At 40.0% G+C, this 19171-nt stretch overlaps 1 protein-coding gene across 4 annotated transcripts; it reads right to left on the minus strand.

Annotated features, from left to right (window-relative positions):
- Positions 1-3847: 3847 nt before the first annotated feature.
- Positions 3848-18313, minus strand: LOC143279558 (bifunctional coenzyme A synthase-like). 4 transcript variants are annotated; one of them, XM_076583631.1, is made up of 11 exons: positions 18273-18313; positions 16007-16457; positions 14395-14633; positions 13390-13604; positions 12941-13072; positions 11711-11837; positions 10174-10301; positions 8030-8111; positions 5847-5947; positions 5004-5150; positions 3848-4082 (listed from the first exon to the last, which is right to left on the minus strand). In XM_076583631.1, exons 2-11 carry the CDS (start codon positions 16420-16422, stop codon positions 4026-4028), a joined length of 1644 nt encoding a protein of 547 aa, XP_076439746.1. In that variant the 5' UTR covers positions 16423-16457; positions 18273-18313; the 3' UTR covers positions 3848-4025. The 4 variants fall into 4 exon arrangements, with proteins under 4 accessions (XP_076439746.1, XP_076439747.1, XP_076439748.1 ...); XM_076583632.1 differs by having other exon boundaries at positions 16007-16435; positions 18273-18310; XM_076583633.1 differs by lacking the exon at positions 18273-18313 and adding an exon at positions 17461-17550 and having other exon boundaries at positions 16007-16435.
- Between the last annotated feature and the right edge of the window lie 858 nt (positions 18314-19171).

The raw sequence follows: 19171 nt of genomic DNA on the forward strand, positions 1-19171 counted from the left end.
CTGTGTGGGGTTACAGGAGGCAATGCTAAATGACATGTAGCTGAATTTAATTGTAATTTAGTGAAAAAGATTGATTGTGATTGTTGCTTCTGACCCATCAGACTTCACAGTGCCTAATCAGGGCTGAAAGCACAGTGAATACTGATCCTATAGAACCTGAGTTCAGTTTCAGTTTCAGTAGCTTAAGGAGGCGTCATTGCGTTCGGACAAATCCATATACGCTACACCACATCTGCCAAGCAGATCCCTGACCAGCGGCATAGCCCAACGCGCTTAGTCAGGCCTTGAGGATGTGAGAACATGTAACAAATGATTACATGTGTGTGTATACAGTGTGCGCGTGTTATGCGTGTACTAGTGGGTGGGTGTGCATGTGTGTGCGCTCACACACGTCTGTCAGTGTGTGTGTGTGTGTGAGGGGTTTGGGGTGTGAGTTTGTGTGCATATGCACGTGAATCAGTGTGCATGTGTGAGTGTGTGTTGGAGTGGGGTGTGTGTGGGTGTGTGTGTAAGTGTGTAACTGTGTTTGTATAGGTTCAAATCCTAACAGGGTTAAAGAGCCCCAGAATCGGAGAAGAGCTTGAGGCATGACGCTGATAAAGCAGGCCATGGGTTCTGTTACTCTCTGTGTAACAATGACCTAAACTGCTATCAGCATCGGCACTATCACAAAATCGGCTGACTCAGGCTGTCATCTAGAACCTGAAAAGAAAGAAACTCAGAAAGGAAAATTCAGCAGAAGTGCAATCATATTCCTTCATATGGACAATGCCGTTCAATGACGGAGTCATTTCATTTAGTGACTGGAAAGTGTTGGCAAAATGTTGTCAGTTGAGAACTGTCTACCTCCTGTATCTTTCACATCTTGGAGTTTTGGGGAAGAAGGGGAAGGGGATGGCTGAAGACAGGGAGAGAGAGTGGGGAGGTCGGGGGGGTTGCTGAGGAAAGGCTGTGATAGAGATGGTTTTAATCATCCCACACAACATTTCACCATGTGCTGATGTTTAATGAGATTCAGAACATCAGCTAATTATCAACAAATTGCAGCATCATGGAACAACCTCCAGAAAAGCTGTTATCAAACAAGGAAATAATTTTTTTCTGTGAATACAAATATATCAAACATGATGTTTACATGTAACAGAATTCTAGACCAACATATTAACACACAACAAAACACCTGTGAAGAACTTTACATGAAGATCACAGAAGTACACATACCTACCCATACAAACTGACAGCCTGTGTCATTTACACCAAGAGTGAAATGAACAGAAGCAATTAACAGCATAATCACTATCATCACTATAATTCAGCAAACTAAAGACAAATCATTCATGGTCTTTAAAAAATGCTTCATTATTTCAAATACTGAATTATGGCACATTAACTAAAATGGTTTTGCATAAGAAAGCAAATGTTTTACTCTCAGATCTCAAAATGAGCCATGAAGAATCTTTAAAATAAATACTTTTATTTCTGTCAGTATAGTCTAATCATATCAAATCACATATTTCATTGTTTATATACCTGTAACATTTGCATTGTTACTTTCTAGAATTTGATGGAGGTTAGCATCATTATCATTTATAAAATTTAATGTATAAAGTCCTAAAGCTAAACAAACTTAAGTGCCAAAATATTCATTCCAATAGCACACTCCTTCAAACACAGACATATCTCCTGCAAAATAAATCTCTCTAAATACAGCTTCTTCTTCCCATGAACCATACATTAATTCATGGAACACTCTACCAGCATTGTATTCTTACCGTTGTTGCTTACGAGTAGCCTAACAGACTACATAGGGCTATAGCACGGCTGAGAGCACTGGCAATATCCCATCCCTGTGTGTATGTAACAGTGCTTCTCTGTGTGTATCTGTCAGTGTGTGAATATGTAGTTGCAATTGTGTGACCACAGTGCTCAATAGACCAAATATATATCTTTTTCATCTTTATTATCACTCACTCACTCATTCCCTTGACCGCTGGGGTCGTTGGGGGGGACATGAGGAAGATGTCATAGCTCGCCACGCCGTTCTGTTGGCAGCTGTCGTGAGGAGATCTGGCATTGTCATTTTGGTCCATTCCTTGACGTTGTCGGACCAGCTCTTTCTCTGCCGCCCCCGTCTGCGCCCTCCCTCTACAGTCCCTTGCAGGATGGTTTTGGAGAGGGTGTTATGTCATATGACGTGACCAAACTATGCCATCTTCCGTCGTTTGACAGTCGCCAGCAGTGGTTCTTGGGGCCCAACAAGGTTGCTGATCAGGTTCCACACATAGTCATTGGTCTTGTGCTCCTTGTAGGAGATGTGTAGTGGTCTCCTCAAGCACTTGGTTTCGAATCTTTATTATAGATACATATATTTCACTTATCTTCCATCAGAGACCAAACTCTAAGCGCTTTTACAAACACCGTGTCATTTGCACAACAGGCTGCCTACCTGAGCAGAGCTGACTGACAGCTGTGTTTAGGCACTCATCATTCGTTTCTTGTGTCACCTTGCATAGTGTTCCAACAGTAATCAGTAGCTGCTGAGTTACACAGCTGAATTCTTGTGTATGTGTATGTTGGTGTGTGACTGGGACTGAAGAAGATTGTGATTGTGAACCAGCTGTTTCTGTCCCAGGTTGTATATGTTTGTTACACACACACACACACACACACACACACACACACACACAGTGATACACACTTGCTTATAATTGTATGTGATACTGACTTACAATATTTTTTTTTAAATGTATGTTGTTTTTTCATATACATACATGCTTGCTTACACATGTATATTGAACACTGTGTGTATGTTGTCCTTGTCCTGTTGTCGAGACAACCTGGGTCCCAACACAACAAATCTATACTGTTTTCTGACTTCACAATCAACTGTACATACCACAGAAACAAATAACTTGTTCATACAGGAACACATGACAGGCAAATGCTTCCAAAGTTCACTGACACACTCCAAAATTCCCAAAAAACCCATGCATTCTCTCTCTTCCTTTACATTTCCTGGTTATGGTATCCTCCCCCCCTAATTCTCATAATCAGAATCACAGCAGATGTTCATTACCTTCGGTGATTTTCCTCTCCCCTTTCTCTCACCACAACCAGCCATGTCATGATTCTCACCCTACTCTGGCCATCCCAGCTGCAGAGTCTGACCTAGTGGCTAGCACCCCTAAAGTCACAACGTTCAGGACTGTGGTCTTGGTTTGGGGACGATTTCGTGGTTCAAGAGGGCGAGTCCTGATTTCTGTCAGGGTCGGGGAGGGGGGGGGGGTCCATCTTGAAGTCCTGGCTGGCGATCCTCACACAGAGTGTGTTTTCTGATGCTCCGGATCCTCAAGACAGCCAACGATGAACTGGCAGCAAACAGTAGAGAGAGGGAGACTTGTTGACAGATAATAGCACAACACCAGAAATACAGCTTAGGACTGCGGAGTGTAGAGCGCTTTGACTGCCTAATGCGTCCAGCGACACAGGAGAATCAAAGTCTTAGTAAGATCCTCTACACATCATCATTATCTTCATATATATATATATATATATATCAACTTGCCCACTCTGATGTTTTTCAGTTTCAGTAGCTCAAGGAGGCGTCACTGCGTTCGGACAAATCCATATACGCTACACCACATCTGCCAAGCAGATGCCTGACCAGCAGCGTAACCCAACGCGCTTAGTCAGGCCTTGAGAAAAAAGAAAAAAAAAGAAAAAGAAAAAAAGGTGAATAAATAATAGATAAGCTTACATAAATAAATATATAATAATTATAATATAAAAAAGGTAGTAGTAATAATAATAAAAAACAAAAAAAAAAAAAAAAAAAAAAAAAACTCTGATGGCATTAACCTAACATAAAATCTGAACAATACTGTGCTCCGTTATACAAAATGACTATAAATGAAAACTTTTCACTTTCTTCTCTTCTATAACATTGCTCAACTTTCCTTCGAACAGACAACACAGAAGATGACAGAGAAATGGCTGGTGAGGAGGGACCATCTGTTGATCGGTGTTCATAGACAGGATGCTGAGGGCAGCCTCTGCTGAAGAAGATGCCAGGCATTCTGGATCTGTTGGCAGAGGGAACAGCGAGGAGTCATACTGATGATATGTGATGAAACAACTGCAGGTACACATGTGTAAAAAAAAAAAAAAAAAAAAAAAAAAAAGAAGAAAAAAGAAGAAAAAAAAAAGAAAAAAGAAGAAAGAAAAAAAAAAAAGGAAGAAAAAAAGACAATGAAAGAAAAAGTGATTTAATTGCACCAATGTTTAAAATCACAGGAAATTATTGTGGTGTTGTTCATTCACCCATCCTTGTGCACCACTGCACATTACCCAAGACTGAAATACATTCAATGCATTCACCACACTCGTAAAGCAGTAAGTAAATAAAAACAATAAAGTTTTATGACTCACTTGCTTCTTTTTTGCTTTTTTTTTCTTCAACTTCTTCAACAAATTTAACTTTTAGTGAAACTCTTTTGAGGATATATATATATTTTCTAAAAACATATCAAACATGAATGTATATTATGCATGATATTAAAATAAATATCAACAATACATATTAAAAACATAAAGCACATAAAATTTTTTTTTCAAGGTGCACATATATATGTATATTTCCACACTTGTCAGAATATATATAACCTTTGCAATCAATTGTAACTCTCTATCTTTCTCTCTTTCTCTCACCCCTTCTTCTCTCTCACCCAAGTACTCAATCTTCATTCAACAGAACTAGAACTACACTATGACAACGCCTTATTAAAGATAAAACTAAACGATTTCATCAGTTTCATTTCAATTCAGCATGTCATGCTGTTGTTGTATGTATATAACGTGCCTAAACAATAAAAAAATTAAGTGAATGTCACTGATGTTAAAGTATGTAAATCAGTCACTCTCTCTCTCTCACACACACACACACACACACACAGATACACGCACACACACACACACACAGATACACACACAAGGACAGAACATACCTGTTTTCTGGTGTAGTCAAACTCCCACAGAGGACTGACGGCGACGTTGGACCTGGCCAGTCGGTCCTTGTTGGACAGCTGGGAATCGACCCTCAGGGCCGCTTGCTCCTCTGTCAGCTGGTTACGCCGGATCTGGCGCTGTATAGCCTGGCCACCGTGCACCGTTGACAATCATGTCACACACACCTCTAACAAGCGTTCTTCAAGGCTTGACAACTCTCCATGACAACACGCACATGAAACTGTGAACAACACTGGAAATACATGTACTGCAGAACACACTGCAGAATTATTCATAACAGCACACAGACATACACACACACACACACACTCACATATACATGCACTTCCTTTGTTAGTTCCTTTCTTTCTGTCACACACACATCCACCACATACAGATATACACATCCCTACCCAACCCCAACAAACACATAATGTACACATAAAAACTGCATATACCGCCCTCGTATATTTTTCATAGATGAACACACCAACAAAATATTTTTTACTGAAAAAATTTCTTGTTAAGAATTTATCTCCTCACCCAACAATATACACATCTCCCATCTACCAATACAAAAAGCTAACATTTTATATATTGCAGATCAGGATTTGTGAAGAATTTGCCCCCCCCCCCCCCACCACCACCCCCACTGCCTCACCCCACCAAAAAAACCCCGAAAAAAACAAAAAAACCAACAACCCCCCCCCCCCCCCAAACCCCAAGAAAAACAAACAAAAAAACACAACCAAACAAAAACAACAACAACAACAACACACACACACACACTCACATAAAAAACCAAACCAAATCTGTGTTAACATGAACACCTGAACACTGACCTCCTCTCTCGGGACGAAGGTGGTCCATACTTCATGGACAGAGTTATCCCACCCTGCTTCCAGCAACACCGCGGCTTCCAGAACAACAACACTGACGCCGTCTGTAACATTTTACATGGGCTGTGATGTTCAGACACCTTTCAAACAAAGCATGCACACATATGTGTACACACAGACACATGCATGCATGTGCACACACACACACACACACACACATTAATCTTTAAGGATTTCATGACAATAAATGATGTTGAGTCGAGTTGACTCAAGTGGAGTCACACACACACTTACACAGGCATGCAAGCATACAAACACACACACACACACACACACACACACACTGCACCATCCAATTGGTACATTATGTTTTTAAGGCCAGACACTACAGTCAAATAACGACTTTTTTTCTCTCCAACTATATCTCTTTTCTTTTTGTCTACTAGGTGTATCATCACTTGTGGATCACAAAAGTGTTATCTTAGATTTCTGTGAATACCCGTTGCTATGGAAACAAATCAAAATGGCCGCCAAACAATGTACCAAAGAAATCGGGTTTGTGGTCCACGTGGTGCATGCAAACATTTTTTGTTATGTGGACTTGATGCACAATGACACTATCTTCATTTTCATGTGAGATTGTGTTGATTTTTTAATTAATGTATTTTCTATGAATTTTTGAAATTTTGGGTATTGCAAAATCCTCAAAATTTACTATGGGTAAAAAAGATTGGAACCGCTATGAATTAAAACCCAGAGAATATTTTCATACATACTCACAACAAAACTTCAATAACATGTTATAAAACAATTATGCAAAGTCCAAGGTATGTTGTCAAGGCCAGAAACTTGATGACTTGCGTCGAAATTGAACAAAATAAACACTTCCGTGATTCAGCAAGCAATCTTTATTAGCAATTTTTTCATTGTTAGTGCAGACTCCGGCAGGGGTCTGACATTCCTGTGCTGTGCAAACTACTATCCGCCTATGCGGAGAAAACGAAAGTACTACGGCCGATAACCTCCCAGAAGTAGGTAACCTCCCCTTTGTCCCCATGGCTAGCGCCCTCTTTTGACATGATAGAAGAGATGTTCAAGAATCAAAATCCATCAAAAACCCAAAGCATGAAAAAATCATTTTGGTCTCTTTTGCACTGCCGTGTCCCCCCTTAAGCACTAAGAAATCATCACACACACATACAGTCACACACACACTCCCTTCCCCACCCCCACACCCACTTTTCCTAAATATACAGTTCATTACAACACTACCCACCTTCCACCTTCCAGCCCCCTACACCCACCCACCTGCTTTATGACTCACTTGCTTATTTTTTTCTTCTTTTTTTTTCTTCTTCTTCTTCAACTAATTTAACTTTTAGTGAAACTCTTTTAAGGAGACATAAAACTGATGTTTGAGAGGGCCAGAAATAGAGGGCCCAGAGTGTCCGTGAATCGATTGCGATCACGCCTTAATTTTAGTCCAATCTCCCAATCCTATCAATAATTATGTGACCTGGTTGAAGACAAAATTTGACAAAAAACAAGAACGCCAGAGAATCGACAGACAGACAGAAACTATGAAAAAACTTAGCCGTATGAAGAGCACAGGAACAGGAGTCATAATGGCTGCCAGAAAAAGAGGGCGCTAGTCAGGGGGGCAAAGGGGAGGTTACCTACTTCCAGGAGGTTATCAGCCGTAGCTACTTTCGTTTTCTCCGCATAGGCGGATAGCAGTTTGCACAGGACTGGAATGTCAGACCCCTGCCGGAGTCTGCACTAGTGGGTCACGGTTAAGTATGTGTAATTAAATTAACTTTTAGTGAAAATCTTTTAAGGAGACATAAAACTGATGACCAACAAGTGAACAACACAATCAATCAATCAATCAATCAATCAATCAAAAACACTTTATTAATCCACATGGAAATTAAGTTGTGCAATCACAGGCTCATTGTAAACACTGGCATAAAATCATGCGCAACATAAGAAGAGATTAAAACTAGTCAAATAAGAATTCCCAACAGCTGACGATATACTACACCCTCTCCCCCCCCCCCCACACACATACTCATGTTAAGACAATAGGGTATTGCACAATAATATTAACAAATGAAAACATCCAACAAAAAAAGGGTATAAGATTACTGAAAATGACATGCGCGCACGCGCACACACACACACACCTGCAGCCAGGCGCTGGATCTCTTCCTCAGCCAGACGCAGGATGTGCGGCCACACGATGCTGTTCAGCCTGTCCAGCTTGCTCTGCACACCACATGCACAGTCCTGACCCCCTTCCTCACCCGCTATCCCCCATTCTGATGTGTAATGCGGTGTGTGTTGTGTGTGTTTGTTTCTTTGATTTTGTTCCCTTTTTTTTTTTTTTTTACCTGTGCATTTTACTAACACCATGCTAGTGCCTGTATGTCATGCGTGCGTGCGTGTGTGTGTGTGTTCATGCGTGCGTGCGTGCGTGTGTGTGTGGTTGTTGTTTTGTTTTGATTTATACATATTTTTTTTTCCTCTGTTGTGTATCTCTACTAACACCATGCTTTCATTTTATTAAATATTGTGTAGTGTAGACCCTATTCAGGGCGGGGACTGGATGTAAAAAAGCACACCAGTGCTTATCTATTATCCTCGAAATAAAGAATTTGTCTTGTCTTGTCTTGTCTTGTCAAACACAGAAACCTTCACCAAATAGTGGAGTGATGGCCTAGAGGTAATGCGTCCGCCTAGGAAGCGAGAGAATCTGAGCGCACTGGCTCGATTCACGGCACAGTCGCCAGTATTTTCTCCCCCTCCACCAGACCTTGAGTGATGGTCTGCACACTAGTCATTCGGATCAGACGATAAACCAAGGTCCCGTGTGCAGTATGCACTTAGTGCACGTAAAAGAACCCACGGCAACAAAAGGGTTGTCCCTGGCAAAATTCTGTAGAAAAATCCACTTTGATAGGAAAAACAAATAAAACTGCTTGCAGGAAAAAATACAAAGAAATGGTTGGCTCTCTCAGTGTAGCAATGCGCTCTCCCTGGGGAGAGCAGCCCGAATTTCACACAGAGAAATCTGTAGTGACAAAAAAGAGTAATACAATACAAACCAAGACTCAAGCCTTGGAACAAACTGACCATATATATATATCAGTTTGTATATATATATATAAACAGCAGCAATCTATTCATTTCTTTAGAACTCTTGATATAATTCTCAAGCCTGATGAATTTGTATTTCAGTGAAAATTGGCAAAATTGTGTCACAAGTTTTAAGACATCTTTATATTTTCACGTTTCACTGTTTTGTGGTGCCTGCTTCAGTGGAATCTACAAAAGTGCGGAGCCCACGACCCCAAGAGAGCTTGATCATTTCGTATAAATAAGCACATGTATATGTGTGAAAATATATCTAAACAGAGAGGCAGAGACAGAGACAGAGACAGAAAGAGTGAGGACAGTAAACCCATGCCCAGATCTCTTAATTTTCCCCATAAAATTGGAAGAAGCATCAACCAACAGTCTTGATTCAACTTCACACAATATATATCTCTATATCTGTATTTATCTATCTGGCTTCATCAATATATATCTATATAGATCTATGAATATATAATATATACATACAAAATATCTATACAGACTAATGGATTAAATTGTTAGGGTCCTGGGTTCAAACCCTTGTCAAGGTGTCTGGTGGGTAAAAGATGGAGGTTTTCCCCCCAAAAAAAACTCAGCTTTATCATATAACAACCTTTTGTTTCTTAAACATACATAGATATCGTTATAAATCCATTTATCATCCTGGTTTAATGTGTCCTTTGTGTGGGGAATCCAGAGAGGATGAAGTCCATTTTGTTTTGAAATGTCCTGTCCTTAATGACCTACGAATCCAGCTCATTCCTAAAAAATATTATGTATATCCATGTAACTGTGTACATACGACTGTGTTTACTGATGTCATCGGTGGATGAAAACACTATACGTAGTTTCGCTTTGTTTCTCTCTAAAGCATTTCATTTAAGAGAGACACTTATATCCTAGTTTTATTGGAGCTTGTTATGGAATATGCTGCACTGTTTGCATTAACAATTACAATGACACATACAAAACAAAATTTTGTTGTTGCCCCCTGTTCATATGGGGCTATGGCCTTCACTGAATAAACCATCTTGAATCTTGAACCTTTAGTTTCCTTTTTGATCCTCTCGCCCACCTCCTTGATGTCTACCCATAGCTCTCCTTCCCCCCCCACCCCCACCCCTCTCCTGCAAATGCTGAACTGTTGGGGAAAAAAAAAAAAAACTGAGGAAAGAACCAGCAGGTAACTGACCTTATCAGAAAACACGATAGCTCCCAGTTGTTTGCGGTCAATGTCACCTGTGTCGGTCACCAGCTGAGATCCGAACTCAGCCACCACAGCCTTGAAGCCTTCTGTTCCTGGGGCATACGCCTTGTGGCCTGAAACATTGCATGACTCCTGCCACATGGCTTGACAAAAAAAAAAAAAAAAAAAAAAAAAAAAAAGAAAAAGAAAAAAAAGATTTTAAAGTAACAAACTTACCGTGTTGCTTTCTTTTAAAATGCTGTATATGTCTTTGAGTTCTAAAGACCTTTTTGATGACATAGTTTTTGACTCACTTGTGTATACAAAGTGAGTCTAAAACAATATTGCACCTCTGGGATGGGCACAAAAAAAAAAAAAAAAAAAAAAAAAAAAAATTATATGCAAACTGCATTTACTGTTATATTTATATTTTTTGTATTCTCTAAACTTGGCACTTTGATCTCATATTCTGACATAACAACAAGAGCAGTCATTATTATCATTTTTCTGTTCAATCAGGAACTTCTTTTCCTAAGCATGGAAGTTTTATTTATTTTGCAAACGTTTTGGTGCAGATAGTAAAAAGGGAAATTACTCTGTAATTAATGCTAGGGGACATAATTTGCTTTAAACTGATCTTTCTCATCTTAAACATTACATTTTGAAATTATACTCAATACATAAAAAAAGCTTGGATTTTTTTTTTTTAAGTGTATCTCAAGTGAGTCTTGAGGGCCTTGCCTCTCTTGTTGTTTGGTTCAGTCTGCAAATAAAATGATGTGATCCAACTCTGCCAAACAGCTGTCCAAAGAAAGACAGTGCATACCCAGAAAATCTAGTGACATCATATGACCTATTTTGTTGCCCTGCAAGCGACAAAATGTTCCTGAAGAAAGCGTGTGTGCACAACCTCCCAAGTAGCTGTGACACTACCAGAATGACTAAAATATTCTGAAAGGGTCGTGAACATATCAGTTTTACCGAAGAATTAACACACAAAAATACCGGTACTTTGTGTAAAACACAACAACACCCCAACAAACTGTTCCACTGTATTTCCAACAATAATTACATTACACACACACACACACATACACACATAGGCACACACTGGACACAACATACACACATAGGCACACACTGGACACAATCTATTTTTATTGGTCATTTGATTTTAGGGTTACTTTATGAGATTCTGATACTTTACTTCCCCCTAAATTCTTTGCTCATTCTGAATGTATCTTTACTGTGATATAAGTAAATATATACAGTACAAACACATTCTCATACACAGAGAGAGAGCATATATTTCATCCCTGTCCAAAATCTTTTTAGTGAACTGATAATAAATGCAACCAGTGCACACACAAACACTCACAAACACACATATAAATACACACACACACACACACAGTCACACACATACACACACACACACACAAAAACACACATACACACACAGACATACACACACACTCACACACACACACACACACACACACACACACACACACACACACACTGAGACTTCAACATCTCTTACCAAGCTGATCACAGTTGATGGCAGGTGCCCCCAGTTGCTGTAGCTCCCTACACATGTTGGACTTGCCGCTAGCTATGCCACCCGTCAGACCGATGCGGTATGGATGTGGGGCCAGATGTGGCCTGGGCTGATGCCATCATATATCATACAGCAACACATTATTATGGATATAACTTACGTAGCACTTCTCCATCAGTCACAGACCAAGCTCTCAGTGCTTTACAGAGTTAACAGCACTACACACCTGTGTAGAGCCGATCTAAAGCTGCCTTTAGACAGTCTTCATTTGTTTCCCGCTAGGCCCAACACTCGACTTGTACCACAGATTGACATAAGTTTACATTTGGGCCAACAGCAAAGTGAGAGCTGTATTATCAATGGTTTCTCCAGTCAATGGGAAACCATTTACAGCTTAGTCTTTTGTGAAGGACTATGACTCTCAAACTAGGAGGCAAAATTGCACTGGCTCTTAGTGCTGCAGCCTTGTGGGCTAGTTGGCCTGTGGGAACCATCCCAACGCCGACTGTCCTAAAACCCTCTTGGCCGAGAGAGTGGGGATGTACTTGGGCAAGACACTCTCCACTATAATCAAATTCTAGCCCAAATAGTCGGAACAGCAGTTGCCTCCTCTGCTGTTCTGATGGTCATAGTCGGACACGACTGACTATCATATATTTGTTTCCTGCATCATTCAGTCAGGCTTCAGTCATGCAAGCGCACATGCAAAATCACAAGTACATAGCAGGACTGCTGGGGTCTAAGTGCTGTGTGGATGTGTGTACGCTGATTAACACAGATCCTCCCACATTTGTGATTTTAGACAAAATACCACCATCCCCTTCCCTTGATTATTTCTGTTTTTATATTTTGGATGTATTACTTGCAATGTGTGGTGTGAATATGCGAAATGATGGCTGGAATACTTTTACATGTGTGTGTGTGTGTGTGTGTGTGTGTGTGTGTGCGTGTGTGTATGGGTGTATGTGCGCATGTGCATGCATGTATGTGTGAATATGTGTGTGTCTGTGAATGCATGAGCGCATGTACACATGTGTGGAACTAGGAGCATGTATTAGCATGAATAATCATGTTTAAAGCCTGATTCACGGAACTACAGTACATACTACAGTCTTTATAAACATGGACTGTATTCTAAGAGTTTAAGCCTCTCTCATATGTATTCTTGCCAACGTATTTTGCAAAATGATCCAGCAAAGGGAGGTCACTCACTGGAGGTGGTCGGAGTAATGTCCCCAGCAGACGTCGGCGTTGTGATGAGGAGCTGACTTTCTCCTCTTCCTCCGGAGCATGGCAAGTGTCTTCAATCAGTTCGATGGTCAATACATCCAGTTTCTTCATACCCTGCCATATACCATTGAATTTTTCTTTTTTTAACATTCAAGTAAAAATGCCACTATTTATACAATCATTACATGATGACACACAGGAGAAACTAAACATAAAAAAAAATGCAATCATTACATATCTCTCACTTTCTTTTCTTGTGACCAGTGTCTTCAATAAGTTTGATGGTCAATATATTCAGTTTCTTTAAACCATGCCATATACCAATGAAAATATCTTTTTTTAACATTCAGCTATAAAAGCCACTGATTATACAATGACTCACAGGAGAGACTAAAACATCCAAAATATGCACTCACTACATATCTTCTCACCTTCTTTTCTCGTTCATCGTTGATCATGGTGGCGCCTCGTGCCGTCTCTTGGCTGACGACGATGCACTGTAACTCTGGGACGTGGATGGTGGGTCCGTACATGTCACTGATGCACACGGCATCCACGTCAATGCTGGGCTTCACGTCCCTGATGAACTCCGACACCTCAGCCTCCCTCTCCTCCTGAGGCCGGATCAGCTCCTTCAGCGTCTTCTCTGTGTGTGTGGAGGGGGAGGTGGGGGAAAGGGAGGAGGGTGGAGGGGGGGGGGGGGGTGTGGGGGGAGGGCGGAGGAAGGGAGTAGTGGTCACATGGGGTTTGGGGAGGTGGTGGAAGGGGGGGGATGTGGGGGGAGGGCGGAGGAAGGGAGTAGTGGTCACATGGGGTTTGGGGAGGTGGTGGAAGGGGGAAGGGGACAAGACAAATCAAGACAAATTATTTGGGTTTTTTTTTTCTGAGGATAAGAGATAAACACTGGTGTGCATTTTATTATCATTTAAAAAAAAAAAAATTATATTTCTTTTTTCTTCCTTTTTTTATTTTTATTTTATTTTATTTTATTTTTTTTTTTTTACATATCTATAAATCTATCTATATGTAATGGAGCTTTTGAGTGTTAAGGGTTTGTTTATTTATGTTTAAATAATTTTGATAAAATGATTAAAGAATGAAAACATTAAAAAGAATAATTTACTCTGGATCTATGTTGTGGATCAATGTCCTGTCGGCGACGCCACTTTTGTAGCCGTGTTGTTATAAACCGAGTCACCGGTTCAAAATCTCTTTAGTGAACTGATAACAAATGCAACCCCACCTGGGATACATACACCCTCACTGCAGTGAAACTGCCGTCTGCTTTGCGGTATGTGCTGTGAGTTGAACTACAGTTAGTAGCCAGCTGCGCACTTGGCTATTATATATATATCGCCTTGAATAGTGTCTACTCTGTTAATAACGTATGAAAGGAAAAAAAAAAGACAAAAAAAAGACATGTTCTACACACTCACTTTTATTCATGGCTTCATCAGTGACACCCACAGTGATCCGCTTGTCGCAGAGGAGACAACTCTGACTGAGCAGCAGCCTGTGTCCGGAGTGCAGGCGATCAAACGTGCCTCCCAGCACCACGTAGTCATAGGTGGTCAGCTCTGTATCTCCACAGTCGTTCCTCCCCATGGCTGGTGAGTTGTCTCCTCCTGATTTACTGGCGTGGTCCAGAGCCTGGACCACCAGGCTGTCAGTGATTCTGTTGAGGAAGAAACTATTTGTATTTCTATTTGTATTTCTTTTTATCACAACAGATTTCTCTGTGTGAAATTCGGGCTGCTCTCCCCAGGGAGAGCGCGTCGCTACACTACAGCACCACCCATTTTTTTTGGTATTTTTTCCTGCGTGCAGTTTTATTTGTTTTTCCTATTGAAGTGGATTTTTCTACAGAATTTTGCCAGGAACAACCCTTTTGTTGCCGTGGGTTCTTTTACGTGCGCTAAGTGCATGCTGCACACGGGACCTCGGTTTATCGTCTCATCCGAATGACTAGCGTCCAGACCACCATTCAAGGTCTAGTGGAGGGGGAGAAAATATCGGCGGCTGAGTCGTGATTCGAACCAGTGCGCTCTGATTCTCTCTCGCTTCCTTGGGCGGACGTGTTACCTCTAGGCCACCACTCCACTATTGTCAACATCATCAGTCACTCTGTCTTCCATAAAAAAAGAAGATGCGGTCAGGCTGTCTCCCTCCTTATATGTATCAGAGCACTCATCAATTATCTATGTGTACCTCAGTGTGATATATAATTTTAGTATCTAACTCTAAATGAGTTTACTGTACATCAGTTTGAATGTGAACATGAAAAAACAAGACAGTTGATTCGTTAAAGAAAATTATTATCAATATTATCAATTGACAAAAGGAATTATTGTCAATGCTACCAACAGAAATCAGAGATGATTCAGTATCAGTTTCATCAGTTAATAACCACTGTTGAAAGAAATCCCTGTCAATATCCATTGAAAGAAATCTCTTAACAAAACATCAAGCAGTCATTGTCATCTATTGTGTCAATGATTCATTTACTCATTATTATGACACTAACTCCCAAACACAGTAATAATTCTGTTATGACTGTTAAATTATCATTTAATAAGAATATATGTAAGACTGCAATTAATGACAACAGTCATCTTCTCTTCTTCCTCTTTGTTCATGGGCTGCAACTCCCATGTTCACTCATATATTGCATGAGAGGGTTTTTATGTGTCTGAACATTTCATCCCCTGCCATGTAAATTGTAAGCAGTCATACTTCATTTTGGGGGGGGGGGGGGGGGGAAGGTGGGGGTTCTCCTCCATCACTTGAAAGTGAAGTTGAAGATAACATGATCCTGAATATAGTTTATGTACTGTTTGTGTATGCATGCACATGACTGAAGCCGGATGAAATGACAAGGGAAACAAATGCCTAGCACCAAAATCAGCTCTACCCTGGTAAGCAGCCTGTTGTGCAAATGACTGTATAAATCTTGTAAAGTGATTAGATTTGGTCTTGTTAAATAAAGTAACAACAACAATAATAATAACAACAACAATGATGATAATAAAACTACTTCATCACACTCACCCATCAGAAAAGTTTTGCTGAAGAAGCTGCATCACAGAGGCCTTATCCGACCTCCATGAGTCCAACACAAACGGTGCATCTGAAAACAGGGCACTAAGAGGTCTGTTCAGCTGGTAACGCATCAATGGTGCTGAACTTTTATTCGTGATATGTGCCAACAAAATGCGAATGTCCAGGTTCTGGCATCGGGAGGAGCTCTGTCCGTAGACATCAGAAATGAAGGACTGGACATCTTTGGTGCAGGCAACCGGGGAGAAGGGAGACGACTGGAGGGCGGAGATGCTGCAGGCCCCTGGGTGCAGGTGGATGTACACAGTGCTGGAGACCAGGGAAGCCACATGGTCCAGCAGGCGAGGGATCTGGGCTCTCAGCGCTGACACTGGCTGGGTCAGGATGACCAGGGCATTGGGAAACATCCTCTGGCTCTGGCTGGCAGGAGTCAACAGCTCAACTAATAATGACAATAATATGACAATGATTGATAGCTGTCTATCTGCCCTTCTATCTATCTATCTAGCTCCACTAATACCAACAATAATATAATAATGGATATATGTCCTTCTATCTATCTATCTAGCTCCACTCATACCAACAATAATATAATAATGGATATCTATCTATCATCTATCTTATAGATAGATACAAAATCCTGGGAAAAAAAAACTACCAAAAACAAAGAAAAGAGTTGTTCTCCTTCCTTTCAACTCTTAAATTTCCATCCATCAAGCTTCATCAGAAGAGCGTCTTGTCTGAGACATATTGTCTATAACATATGTTATCACAAATATATGAATAATAAATAATTAATTTCCATCCATCGAACTTCATCAGAAGAGCATCTTGTCTGAGACATACTGTCTATAACATATGTTATCACAAATATATGAATAATAAATAATTACATTTCCATCCATTGAGCTTCATCAGAAGAGTGTCTTGTCAAAGACATATTGTCTATAACATATGTTATCACAAATATATGAATAATAAATAATTACATTTATCACTCTATCCAGAAAATACAGTTACTGCTCTAAGTGCTCTACAAAACAAATAACATTCTATATAATACATTACACCAATGCTACATATATACACACCAAAATGCACCTTGCTGACTATACATAGACGCATATAAACAATACATACATGCATACAAGTACAGGGTTGGAATAAACAGCTAGCACAGCTTAGGATGTAAAATGAATCTGTCATTAAAAACACTCAACAGCAACAACAAAAAGGTACAAAATGACACTACAAGAAAATTATGCAAATAATACATAACTGTGTGCATGCACATCAACATACAGAACAACACTCAATACAGACACTCCTACATGCTTATCTATCTATCTATCTATCCCCTAGTCTCATAGACCAAGGGGGCACCAAACGTTTGACAATCAGCCTCCTCCTGTTTTCTGTCCTGACTGTCTCACTTAGGGTCAGACCTGTCCACTCAGCAATGTTGTCCTCCCATCTCTTCTTCTTCTTCCTTGCTCCCTGCACTGTCCCCTGCAGGAAGGTCTTGGCCTGTCCTGCTGAACGCAAGATGTGGGACATACCACTTCACTTTCCTTTTCTTTACGGTGGTCAGAAAATCATCATGTGGCCAAATAGCTTGGTTGACTTTTCTACACACTTTGTTTGTGATGTGTCCCCTGTATGTGATGCCAAGGATCTTCTGGAAACATCTCATCTCTGTGGCCTGTATCTTATTCTCTAGTCTAGTCCAGCTGTCAAGGTCCATGTCTTGCAGGCAAATAGAAACACGTACATTTTACAAAAGTAAACTATATGAACACACAGTGTGCACACACAAAACGCTCAGGCATGTTATCTTTTGACCTGGGGTACATACATAATTATAAACAAAAAGAAAAATCTCTAACTTCACCAACCACTACCAGCTGTCTGCATTTGAACCCTCCTTTGCTTCCAGTTCAACTTTGTAACCACTTGCTTACAGAGCCTGCCAGCACCACCTTCTTACAGCATGTTAGTGAACATGGTTTCCGTTAATGTTGCATTAAAAAAAATCAAATAACAATAATTGTTCAATGTGATAAAATTCCTATTATTTATTGTTGTTATGGTACATTATGTCAGTATCAAACCGAACAACACATTCCTGAAATCTGCTACTGAGAAAGTGATAGTGCGCAGCTGACTCGATCAGTGCTGAAAGAGATTCTAATAAAATGATCGTACAAGTAAATGACTGTGATAATGATGAAATTGCTTTGACAGTGAAATAGTTTACTTTTTAGATGAGATCTGCAGATCAAAGTCTTCTCGTTCTCAAACAGTAAAATTCTAATACTGTTTAAAATCTATTTGGTTTTAGTTGGTTACAAAGAGTTGAACTCGATTCTTTCCCAGAATCACGTGTCGGTAGGTTACGATTGTTTTGTAATTATTGGATCGACGAGGATCGCATCGCATCGTACAGTATCCTGTCAAACGCTTGTTGCAGTTAAATTTTGAAGGAGACATCAAAGAATGCCGACTGATCCATGCACGCTACACCACATTTGCTTAAAAATTGGAGGAGGTAGCAGATGACTGACTCAGTTTCAGTTTCAGTAGCTCAAGGAGGCGTTACTGCGTTCGGATAAATCCATATTCCCAACACCACATCTGCCAAGCAGATGCCTGACAAGCAGTGTAACCCAACGCGCTTAGTCAGGCCTTGAGAATAAATGAAAAAATAAAAAGAAAAAAGAAATAAAATAAAATAAAAAGAAATAGGTAAATAGAAAAATAACTAATAGATGAATACATAAAAAAGAACTACTACTACTAATAATAATATTTATAAGGCGCAAAAACTTAATGATGTCAACTATAAGCGTACAAAAATAAAAATAAATAGAAAGATAGATAGATAAAAAAAAGAAGAAAAAAAATTAAATAAATAAATAAAATAAAAAAGACAACAATGACGATAAATAAGCAAATAAATGTAAAACATGCAGACACATACACACACACATACACACACATATCACTGTGCATAACAGATACTAGTGCCCCAAACATGAGTTTCACAGATACGAAAGCACAATCAAATACACATAAACGTATATGACCCCCAACACACACACACACACACACACACACACACACACACACACACACACACACACACACACACACACA

The sequence above is a fragment of the Babylonia areolata genome, chromosome 2, assembly GCF_041734735.1.
Source record: "Babylonia areolata isolate BAREFJ2019XMU chromosome 2, ASM4173473v1, whole genome shotgun sequence".
NCBI lineage: Eukaryota > Metazoa > Mollusca > Gastropoda > Neogastropoda > Buccinidae > Babylonia > Babylonia areolata.

Excerpts from the sequence above, each read along its gene's own strand:
- LOC143279558 (XM_076583631.1), bottom strand. The coding sequence starts at position 16,422 with ATGTTTCCCAATGCCCTGGTCATCCTGACCCAGCCAGTGTCAGCGCTG. Across the intron at positions 11,838-12,940 it reads CATTACTCCGACCACCTCCA|CCCAGGCCACATCTGGCCCC; the intron begins GTGAGTGACCTC and ends TGATGGCATCAG. Across the intron at positions 4,083-5,003 it reads TTGACTACACCAGAAAACAG|ATCCAGAATGCCTGGCATCT; the intron begins GTATGTTCTGTC and ends CTCTGCCAACAG.